Source organism: Euprymna scolopes, chromosome 9, assembly GCF_053919585.1.
Source record: "Euprymna scolopes isolate OS-2025 chromosome 9, ASM5391958v1, whole genome shotgun sequence".
Lineage (NCBI taxonomy): Eukaryota > Metazoa > Mollusca > Cephalopoda > Sepiida > Sepiolidae > Euprymna > Euprymna scolopes.
Genome location: NC_136490.1, coordinates 160,417,046 through 160,429,098, shown reverse-complemented (window position 1 = coordinate 160,429,098; position 12,053 = coordinate 160,417,046). Strand labels below are relative to the sequence as shown.

Here is a 12,053-nt window from a genome sequence, read left to right as displayed (position 1 = left end):
TTCTGCAATATCCATTTCTCTGTTGCTAGCGATATGTTGCTGATCCTGTGCAGTTCTAGGAGGTCCACTTATTTTACCTTTTCCGCGAGTATATATATATATATATATATATATATATATATATATATATATATATATATATATATATATATATATATATATATATGCGCGTGATCAAAGAAAGAGCCCAAACAAAAAACTTAAATATGTTTGAAAAAATAAAACTTAAATATGTTTGAAAAAACAAAAAAGACGTAAATATGTTTAAAAAAAACAGACTTAAATATGTTTGCAAAAAAAAATAAAACGTAAATATGTTTAAAAAAAAAACAAAACTTAAATATGTTTGCAAAAACAAAAAAAAACGTAAATATGTTTGAAAAAATAAAACTTAAATATGTTAAAAAAAACTTAAATATGTTTAAAAAAAATAAAACTTAAATATGTTTTAAAAAAAATAAAACTTAAATATGTTTAAAAAAAATAAAACTTAAATATGTTTAAAAAAAATAAAACTTAAATATGTTTAAAAAAAATAAAACTTAAATATGTTTAAAAAAAATAAAACTTAAATATGTTTAAAAAAAATAAAACTTAAATATGTTTAAAAAAAATAAAACTTAAATATGTTTAAAAAAAATTTAAATATGTTTTCAAAAACAAAAAAGACGTAATTATGTTAAAAAAAACAAACTTAAATATGTTTGCAAAAAAAAAAACGTAAATATGTTTAAAGAAAAATAAAACTTAAATATGTTTGCAGAAACAAAAAAAAAACGTAAATATTTTTGAAAAAATAAAACTTAAATATGTTTGCAGAAACAAAAAAAAAACGTAAATATTTTTGAAAAAATAAAACTTTAATATGTTTGCAAAAACAAAAACGTAAATATGTTTGAAAAAAAAACTTAAATATGTTTGCAAAAACAAAAACAAAAAACGTAAATATGTTTTAAAAAAATAAAACTTAAATATGTTTGCAAAAACAAAAACAAAAAACGTAAATATGTTTTAAAAAAATAAAACTTAAATATGCTTGCAAAAACAAAAACAAAAAACGTAAATATGTTTTAAAAAAAAAAACTTAAATATGTTTGCAAAAACAAAAACAAAAACGTAAATATGTTTTAAAAAAATAAAACTTAAATATGTTTACAAAAACAAAAACAAAAAACGTAAATATGTTTGAAAAAATAAAACTTAAATATGTTTGAAAAAACAAAAAATAAAACTTAAATATGTTTGCAAAAACAAAAAAAAACTTAAATATGTTTGCAAAAACAAAAAAACGTAAATGTTTTAAAATAAACAAGCAACAAAACGTAAATATGTTTGATAAAATAAAACTTAAATATGTTTGCAAAAACAAAAAAATAAAACTTAAATATGTTTGCAAAAACAAAAAAAAACTTAAATGTGTTTGCAAAAACAAAAAAAAACTTAAATGTGTTTGCAAAAACAAAAAAAAAACTTAAATATGTTTGCAAAAACAAAAAAAAAACGTAAATGTTTGAAAATATATAAGCAACAAAACTTAAATATGTTTGCAAAAACAAAAGAAAAACGTAAATATGTTTGAAAAAAAAAAACCAAACTTAAATATGTTTGCAAAAAAAAAAAAAAAATCATGTTTAAAATTAAAATATTACAAAAACATTTATTTTTATTTAAAGGGTGCCATTATATACATTTTGTGCTTCCGTAACTGGGTGGACAGACAGTAACGTCACCTATAGTTAAACGGAGGAAACAGGCTCTCTCTTTCTTCCAGATTAACGATAATATTTATATTTTATATTGAATAAAGTTCAGTTTCAGTATTATTATTTCTGTGGGAGCGCGGCATTTTCAAAGCAAACAACAATTCAAAATCTTTATTGAAAGATTTGATACGAACCCATAAGATCACGGATCACAAATAAACGCTACAAATATTTTGAAAACACACCATTTGACACTTAAACATCTAAAGACAGCTAAGAAAATAACTGGAGCTCATACTGTCCAGGCACTTTCTATAAAGGGGAGCAGTTCATAGAACAGGTAATGAAAAGCAGGTTTTTTTCTCTTTGTGGCTATGGGCGAGGCAGAGCTCATTTGTCTAAATTTTAATAAGTCACAACCAGTTTCACGAATAGCAAAGGCAGGTTTGTTGAATGATATATGAGCAAGCCATATTGACGTCCACAGCAGATTCTATTCGACCTTTACACGTATTGTTGATGCAATAAAGTTTGGCATTATTAAGAAAATTATACATATTCTATCTTAAATCTATCTATCTATCTATCTATCTATCTATCTATCTATCTATCTATCTATCTATCTATCTTCTCTGACTTTCTATCTCTCTAACTTTTTCTATCTATCTATCTATCTATCTATCTATCTATCTATCTATCTATCTATCTAGCTTTTATATCCTTCTTAAATCTATCTATCTATCTATCTATCTATCTATCTATCTTCTCTGACTTTCTATCTCTCTAACTTTTTCTATCTATCTATCTATCTATCTATCTATCTAGCTTTTATATCCTTCTTAAATCTATCTATCTATCTATCTATCTATCTATCTATCTATCTATCTATCTATCTATCTGTCTATCTATCTGCACCATCGTGCATAATCATTGTCGCATTCTAATAAATTTCGATAATGCTACATTCCATGAAGATCATTTTTCAATCGCATTAACTCAGTCATGTCCCATGCGAACATAAAATGCCGTTTTCATCGGCAACAACAAAGTAACGTTCGCTACACTTTGATTTCGATTCGTGCTTACCTAAAAATTGTTTAAAAACTAAAAAATATAAATGAAACGACACTTTTAGAGTCTAAAAACATTATTTACTCAATTCGGACAGGTGAACCGGGCGTTGGGCAAGGTTTGGTGATCGACCAGTTTTTTCGTTTCGAGTTTCCAACCCGATTCGACTGGAAGGGGACGACTCAATTTGTTTGTTGCGCTTGAGTTGCGGATGTGAATATGTTTTAAACATAAAGGATGCACTTGGGACATGACGGTGTGGATGAACAAGCTCGACCTTGTCAACAGGACAAATGGAAATTTGGCAATTTATTGGACCATGTTTGACCTTGAAGAAAATGAAGGAGAGATTAAAGAGATGATGAAGATATATGAGGAAATCAAAGAAGAAGAAGAAGAAGAAGAAGAAGAAGAAGAAGAAGAAGAAGAAGAAGAAGAAGAAGAAGAAGAAGAAGAATGTAAAAAAGACCGGGGAAATGAATAAAAAAAAATGAATAAAACGCCCCCTCCCCCCAAAAAAAATGGAGGAAATAAAAGGGAAAGAGAACATTTAAGGAATAGATGATAAAGAAGAAAAAAATACAGGAAGGTAAAGGTTTATAGAAGAAGAATGGGATAGAAGAAAAAGAGGAAGAACAAAAAGAAGGAGAAGAAGTTAAAAGAAGAAGAATAAGAAGTAGAAGAAAACAGGAAGAAGAAGTAGCATAAGAAGAAGGCGGGGGATGAGGAGAAAAAGATGCAGTAGTAATAGTGGCAGTAGAAGAAAAGAAGAAGAAAAAGAGGAGGAGAGAGAGAAGGAAGTTACGGCTTTCAATTTTTCATTGCTTTCTGCAGTTGACAATTCTGTGGGCTTTCGTTAAGAGTCGCACTTCTTTGTTTACAAAGCCATTCGGCGGAAGTGACGTCAGACAACTTTTAAGCTACGGATGACCCACACTGTATATAATGTAGTTTTTTAAAACGCAAATATAACAATAGAAGTTTTAGTTAAAGTCTTTATTTGAACTTTCATAACAAAATTATAATCTCCATAATAAAAATTTGTTTATGAACTGTTTTTTTTTTAATCAAACATCAGATGTTGGTAATTTTTTCTAATCAAACATAAAAAAAAACTGTTATAAAAATATTTATGAACTACTTTATTTAAAATATATTTACAGACTTCCCCCTCCTCATGGTGAGCAGTGCGCACTTTTCCATGCTGAATTCCATTTGGATATCTTGACTAAAAATTCTGGTCGTGTTTATTAGTGTTTCTAGTTCTGTCTTAGTTTTGTAAACAGTTTCAGGTCATCCATGTACATTAGGTGGCTCATTCTTTCTTCCTTGTTAGTGAACTTATATCCGGCTTGGCATTTTCTTAGGATGTTGTTCAGGTGCATCATGGCTATAATGAAAAGTAATGGCGATAAGGAATCACCTTGGAAGATTCCTCTTTGTATTTTGATTTCAGTTATGTATTGTTCATAAGCTGTCAGTTAAAATCTCCATTTTTTCATTGCATTTTCTATCATGTTGGTTATATTCCCTGGTATTTTGTACATTCTCAGACATTCTTATTATCCATACTTGTGGAATTTTATCATATGCTTTTTATAGTCTATCTATGCAATAGTTTTTTGATTTTTCTACATTTGGCCTCCATCAGGATCTTTTTGGTTTATGTATAATGGGTTATGTGTTCCCCTTTTTCCTTTTTGGCATCCTTTATATTCCTCTGAGAGTAGTCCGCGATTAATAAGTGACTGATAAATTTGTTCTCTCAGTTTTACTGTAAGTAATTTCCACATTGTAGGTAGGCAGGCTATAGGTTTGTAGTTGATGAGGATGGTTCTCTTTTCTGTGTCTTTTTGAACCAGCATGGTTCTATCTTTGGTCATCCATTCTGGTACATGTGTTTCGTCGATGCATCTTTTCAGTTGCTGAACTAGCCTTTCATGTAGTGTCGTGAATTTCTTAAACCAATAGGCATGTATTCCGTCATGACCTGGTTCTCTCCAGTTGACCATTTTTCGTAAGATTGTCTTGAGGGTTTCCTTGCTAATTTCATTCTGTGTCCCTTCTTCCATTTGCTGTGACTTTTCTTCCAATTCTTCCAATCATTCTGCTTTTCTGTTATGTCCTTTTCGTTCATCACATATCTTCCAATCATTCTGCTTTTCTGTTATGTCCCTTTCGTTCTTCACATATCTTCCGATCATTCTGCTTTTCTGTTATGTCCCTTTCGTTCTTCACATATCTTCCGATCATTCTGCTTTTCTGTTATGTCCCTTTCGTTCTTCACATATCTTCCGATCATTCTGCTTTTCTGTTATGTCCCTTTCGTTCTTCACATATCTTCCGATCATTCTGCTTTTCTGTTATGTCGCTTTCGTTCTTCACATATCTTCCGATCATTCTGCTTTTCTGTTATGTCCCTTTCGTTCTTCACATATCTTCCGATCATTCTGCTTTTCTGTTATGTCGCTTTCGTTCTTCACATATCTTCCGATCATTCTGCTTTTCTGTTATGTCCCTTTCGTTCTTCACATATCTTCCGATCATTCTGCTTTTCTGTTATGTCGCTTTCGTTCTTCACATATCTTCCGATCATTCTGCTTTTCTGTTATGTCGCTTTCGTTCTTCACATATCTTCCGATCATTCTGCTTTTATGTTATGTCGCTTTCGTTCTTCACATATCTTCCGATCATTCTGCTTTTCTGTTATGTCGCTTTCGTTCTTCACATATCTTCCGATCATTCTGCTTTTATGTTATGTCGCTTTCGTTCTTCACATATCTTCCGATCATTCTGCTTTTCTGTTATGTCGCTTTCGTTCTTCACATATCTTCCGATCATTCTGCTTTTATGTTATGTCCCTTTCGTTCTTCACATATCTTCCGATCATTCTGCTTTTCTGTTATGTCCCTTTCGTTCTTCACATATCTTCCGATCATTCTGCTTTTATGTTATGTCGCTTTCGTTCTTCACATATCTTCCGATCATTCTGCTTTTATGTTATGTCGCTTTCGTTCTTCACATATCTTCCGATCATTCTGCTTTTCTGTTATGTCCCTTTCGTTCTTCACATATCTTCCAATCATTCTGCTTTTCTGTTATGTCCCTTTCGTTCTTCACATATCTTCCGATCATTCTGCTTTTCTGTTATATCCCTTTCGTTCTTCACATATCTTCCGATCATTCTGCTTTTATGTTATGTCCCTTTCGTTCTTCACATATCTTCCGATCATTCTGCTTTTCTGTTATGTCCCTTTCGTTCTTCACATATCTTCCGATCATTCTGCTTTTATGTTATGTCGCTTTCGTTCTTCACATATCTTCCGATCATTCTGCTTTTATGTTATGTCGCTTTCGTTCTTCACATATCTTCCGATCATTCTGCTTTTCTGTTATGTCCCTTTCGTTCTTCACATATCTTCCGATCATTCTGCTTTTCTGTTATGTCCCTTTCGTTCTTCACATATCTTCCGATCATTCTGCTTTTCTGTTATGTCCCTTTCGTTCTTCACATATCTTCCGATCATTCTGCTTTTCTGTTATGTCGCTTTCGTTCTTCACATATCTTCCGATCATTCTGCTTTTCTGTTATGTCCCTTTCGTTCTTCACATATCTTCCGATCATTCTGCTTTTCTGTTATGTCCCTTTCGTTCTTCACATATCTTCCGATCATTCTGCTTTTCTGTTATGTCCCTTTCGTTCTTCACATATCTTCCGATCATTCTGCTTTTCTGTTATGTCCCTTTCGTTCTTCACATATCTTCCGATCATTCTGCTTTTATGTTATGTCCCTTTCGTTCTTCACATATCTTCCGATCATTCTGCTTTTATGTTATGTCGCTTTCGTTCTTCACATATCTTCCGATCATTCTGCTTTTATGTTATGTCCCTTTCGTTCTTCACATATCTTCCGATCATTCTGCTTTTATGTTATGTCCCTTTCGTTCTTCACATATCTTCCGATCATTCTGCTTTTCTGTTATGTCCCTTTCGTTCTTCACATATCTTCCGATCATTCTGCTTTTCTGTTATGTCCCTTTCGTTCTTCACATATCTTCCGATCATTCTGCTTTTCTGTTATGTCCCTTTCGTTCTTCACATATCTTCCGATCATTCTGCTTTTATGTTATGTCCCTTTCGTTCTTCACATATCTTCCGATCATTCTGCTTTTCTGTTATGTCCCTTTCGTTCTTCACATATCTTCCGATCATTCTGCTTTTCTGTTATGTCCCTTTCGTTCTTCACATATCTTCCGATCATTCTGCTTTTCTGTTATGTCCCTTTCGTTCTTCACATATCTTCCGATCATTCTGCTTTTATGTTATGTCCCTTTCGTTCTTCACATATCTTCCGATCATTCTGCTTTTATGTTATGTCGCTTTCGTTCTTCACATATCTTCCGATCATTCTGCTTTTCTGTTATGTCGCTTTCGTTCTTCACATATCTTCCGATCATTCTGCTTTTATGTTATGTCCCTTTCGTTCTTCACATATCTTCCGATCATTCTGCTTTTCTGTTATGTCCCTTTCGTTCTTCACATATCTTCCGATCATTCTGCTTTTCTGTTATGTCCCTTTCGTTCTTCACATATCTTCCGATCATTCTGCTTTTCTGTTATGTCCCTTTCGTTCTTCACATATCTTCCGATCATTCTGCTTTTATGTTATGTCGCTTTCGTTCTTCACATATCTTCCGATCATTCTGCTTTTCTGTTATGTCCCTTTCGTTCTTCACATATCTTCCAATCATTCTGCTTTTCTGTTATGTCCCTTTCGTTCTTCACATATCTTCCGATCATTCTGCTTTTCTGTTATGTCCCTTTCGTTCTTCACATATCTTCCGATCATTCTGCTTTTCTGTTATGTCCCTTTCGTTCTTCACATATCTTCCGATCATTCTGCTTTTCTGTTATGTCCCTTTCGTTCTTCACATATCTTCCAATCATTCTGCTTTTCTGTTATGTCCCTTTCGTTCTTCACATATCTTCCGATCATTCTGCTTTTCTGTTATGTCCCTTTCGTTCTTCACATATCTTCCGATCATTCTGCTTTTCTGTTATGTCCCTTTCGTTCTTCACATATCTTCCGATCATTCTGCTTTTCTGTTATGTCCCTTTCGTTCTTCACATATCTTCCGATCATTCTGCTTTTCTGTTATGTCCCTTTCGTTCTTCACATATCTTCCGATCATTCTGCTTTTATGTTATGTCGCTTTCGTTCTTCACATATCTTCCGATCATTCTGCTTTTATGTTATGTCGCTTTCGTTCTTCACATATCTTCCGATCATTCTGCTTTTCTGTTATGTCCCTTTCGTTCTTCACATATCTTCCAATCATTCTGCTTTTCTGTTATGTCCCTTTCGTTCTTCACATATCTTCCGATCATTCTGCTTTTCTGTTATGTCCCTTTCGTTCTTCACATATCTTCCGATCATTCTGCTTTTCTGTTATGTCCCTTTCGTTCTTCACATATCTTCCGATCATTCTGCTTTTCTGTTATGTCGCTTTCGTTCTTCACATATCTTCCGATCATTCTGCTTTTCTGTTATGTCGCTTTCGTTCTTCACATATCTTCCGATCATTCTGCTTTTCTGTTATGTCGCTTTCGTTCTTCACATATCTTCCGATCATTCTGCTTTTCTGTTATGTCGCTTTCGTTCTTCACATATCTTCCGATCATTCTGCTTTTCTGTTATGTCCCTTTCGTTCTTCACATATCTTCCGATCATTCTGCTTTTCTGTTATGTCCCTTTCGTTCTTCACATATCTTCCGATCATTCTGCTTTTCTGTTATGTCGCTTTCGTTCTTCACATATCTTCCGATCATTCTGCTTTTCTTTTATGTCCCTTTCGTTCTTCACATATCTTCCGATCATTCTGCTTTTCTGTTATGTCGCTTTCGTTCTTCACATATCTTCCGATCATTCTGCTTTTCTGTTATGTCGCTTTCGTTCTTCACATATCTTCCGATCATTCTGCTTTTCTGTTATGTCGCTTTCGTTCTTCACATATCTGACTCCAGTAGCTTTTTATTTCCGTCGGGTCCGGTTGTTCTATTTTCGTTTTTTCCCATTTGCATTTTGGTAGAATTGGATTTCGTTATTTTCAAAGATCTTGTTTTGCTTCCACTGTTTCGATTTGTATCGGTATCGTCTTAATCTCGCTTCTTTTCCTGCTATTTTTTTCTTCACTTCTTCCTGTTTCTTGTTGAGCCTCTCCTTGCTGATCGTATTTCTACGTTTCCAACCTCTTCTATTTATTTTCATCTTGTTTATCGCTTTTGCTTATTTCTTTAGTTTGTGGATCTAGGTTTCCAGTCTCAATTCCCATCCAGGTTTTGTTGGTTCCTTTTCTTTCTGAGTTTTTTGTTCTTTAAACTTTATACTTACTGTCTTGGCACCTGCATAGATTAAATTGTTTAGATCTGCAATGGTCTTTGTTGGGATGTATGGGAGGAGTTTGTTCACCTTTTTTGTTTCAGTTATTAGTTTTTTTCCACTCTTGGTTTCTTAAGAATGGAAGCTTTTTTCCTCGTTCATAAGTTTCTTGATGCTTTCCACTTCATCTAATTCAGTTCTGCTGTTTCATAGGGCTCGATCTCAATGTCTCTTGTATCCAAGGTTGCAGATCTTCCTATGGAGTTCCTCTGTTTCTTCGACTCTCCCATCATTTATCTTTTGTTGTATTTCATTCAGTTCTAGCTTTGAAAGCCAGCCTCTCTTGAAAATATGTTTAGCTTGATCTGCAATTATTTGTTCTGATGTATGGAAGTCACTTGCCATGTCCCATAACTCTTTCATCCGTTTGCGATATCCTAGGTCTTTGGGATGACTTCTGCAATAGCATTTCATTACCAGTCTATTATCTCTTTTTGTCCATTTCTTATTTCGGTTTTTGGGTCGTTGTTGGTTACTGTGATTCTCCTGTGTTTGTTCTGTCGTGTTTTGGCACCTGAAATTAGAGGGGATGCTTACGTGTTCTGTGTCGGTGTTATTCTTTCTGAAATTAGAATAGGAGCCAACATTCGCAGGACGACGACCGAGTCACCATGTATATTTTGAAATTTCGTCGGTCCTAGAATTTTTTTTCCAATGAGGTTCTGTTTGTTAAATTCACGGTATTATCATGCTTTACATCCGTTAATTTTCATTCAAGAGCGGGGTTTTGCACCAAAGTGAGCATATTCCAAGGATCAATTAGATTGAAAGCACCTGGCGTAGGATGTTTTCTGTGCCAATCAGAACTGACTTCTGAAGTGTGGTGATGTTTTAATCAAACACTAGTCCCCTCCTCCGGCTGCAATGCATTTATTGTACCGTTCCAACAACTTCTGGAAAGACCCATTGAAGTTCTCTTGTGTGAGCGTGTCAATGACCCCTCGTCACAGTCTCTTTCATTTCCTCAATTGTCTCATAACGATGCCCTCTAAAGTTTCCCCGGATCTTAGGGAATAAATAAAAGTCACAGAATGCAAGGGTTAGATTATAGAGAGGATGAAAAACTGTCTTGATACCTATCTTAGTCAAATAGTCTGTGACAAGGATGGAGCACCTTTGGGACAAACTTCGCGCATCTTCAGTTCCTTGCGAATAATTGTGTGTACAGTTCATACACTGACATTAAATCGTGGACTTATTGTCTCTATAGACACACGACGGTCTATCATTGTCACAGCATAATCAGCATTCCCGAGTGGGAAATGAGCATTTGTTACACAGGAACTCTTGTCAAAAATAGATCCAGAAGTGAGGCTTGCTGGTCCTGGCGATCTGGGAGACGAGTCGGGAACATTACTGTCTGTGTCAAGGAACAGTCGGGAACATTACTGTCTGTGTCAAGGACGAGTCGGGAACATTACTGTCTGTGTCAAGTTAAAGATGATGCTACCAGCTGTGTCTGTGTAGTTCGAGAAGTCAAGTCAATTATTGTGGTGGGCGTTAAAGTAACCAAATACATGTATTTGAGTGCTAGTCTCAAGGGAGAGTACTATATCTATTCTGTTAGAGACGTGGTTGATTAGAGTACAGTCCTGGATCGTGGGAGAGCTAAAAAGAAAATATAGGTAACTAACGCTATGTTGTAAAGTTAGTTTAAAGCACATGAAGGCCTGGCCATCTGATTCTAGTTTAATTCCCTAGTCAAGGGGAGGGTGTTACGAATATAGACTCCACGTCCGTGCATATGTCAGTCAGAGTCCTTACGCAAAATGGAAGATAAGGAAACATGTTAAAGATGTTAGAGGGGATGGAGGAGTGCAAGTTAGTTTCACAGCTAAGATATCCGGAGAGTTTGCTAGGAGAAATGATTTTACATCATCTAAGTTAGATCTAAGTTTACGGATATTTGTAAATGCAAACCTAAAGGGAGGAGGCGAATCGTTGTTCAAGTGTGTGTCTGGTTTGATCGTTATTTTAAATTGAGTTGTTTTATTTTTTTCGTAGTTTCAGTTTATGGTGAGAAACACTAGACAAAGCGGGTGTGCATAGCTACCATCATGCAATACAAGTAGGCCATCAGCCAACTCCTCGTCCACAGAAATGTGGTCTCAGTAATGCCCTCCAAAGATGAGTGCAGGGTCCCTTTCCATGCGTGACATGGCACTAAAAACATCCCGATATTATACAACTGGTAATAGAGCAGCCGCTCTAAGCGCTACCGAAGAGTTAGAAACCTGTACTGTTAGTCGGAAACAGCAGCCAGCAACTGTCAAACCGGTACTCTTAAACCTGTAGATAAGAGTATCCCAGTCCAATAATGTTAGCACACATGATAAACAAGTACCCCCAAAATGCCCCGACGTAGGGGAAGAAAATAAGGCGGATGTGGGGGGGGGCGGCATTGATTGCCCTAGTGAGGAAACAAGGCTAAGCACTGGGCATCTCTAATGAGTCCCTGTGACCTCTGCTCCTGGCTAATAGGCAAAGAAGGAGTATGGAAGCTGGGCGATAGGAAAAGCCCATCTACTTCTTATACAGTTTAGGTTTTCAAACCGGTGACTTGATCGAATCACCAGCCCTAGGGAGGTTGTCGACCAGGATCGAGGAGCCTTCCCTCCTCCGTTTGGTGCCAAGACGTATGAGGTAAGTGGCACACGTTTACATGTCGGCGTTTTCCTTCTCCTAGATGGATAATCTGATCAGATCTACGAGTCCATCAGCACCGAGAGGATTATCCCCGCACCTGGTTTAAAAGCCAGGTATTTCTACGCCCCTACATTGGTAGATAAGATTAATAAAGTTAATATCAAAGATAATTAGTATTTGCTTTGAAGTTACA

At 34.9% G+C, this 12,053-nt stretch overlaps 1 protein-coding gene across 1 annotated transcript; it reads right to left on the bottom strand.

Annotated features, from left to right (window-relative positions):
- Positions 1-4,405: 4,405 nt before the first annotated feature.
- LOC145284689 (uncharacterized) lies at positions 4,406-4,846 on the bottom strand. Its single transcript, XM_080133583.1, has one exon. It carries the CDS (start codon positions 4,844-4,846, stop codon positions 4,406-4,408), a length of 441 nt encoding a protein of 146 aa, XP_079989709.1.
- Between the last annotated feature and the right edge of the window lie 7,207 nt (positions 4,847-12,053).

Coding starts and splice junctions, on each gene's coding strand:
- LOC145284689 (XM_080133583.1), bottom strand. CDS start 4,846: ATGGAAGAAGGGACACAGAATGAAATTAGCAAGGAAACCCTCAAGACA.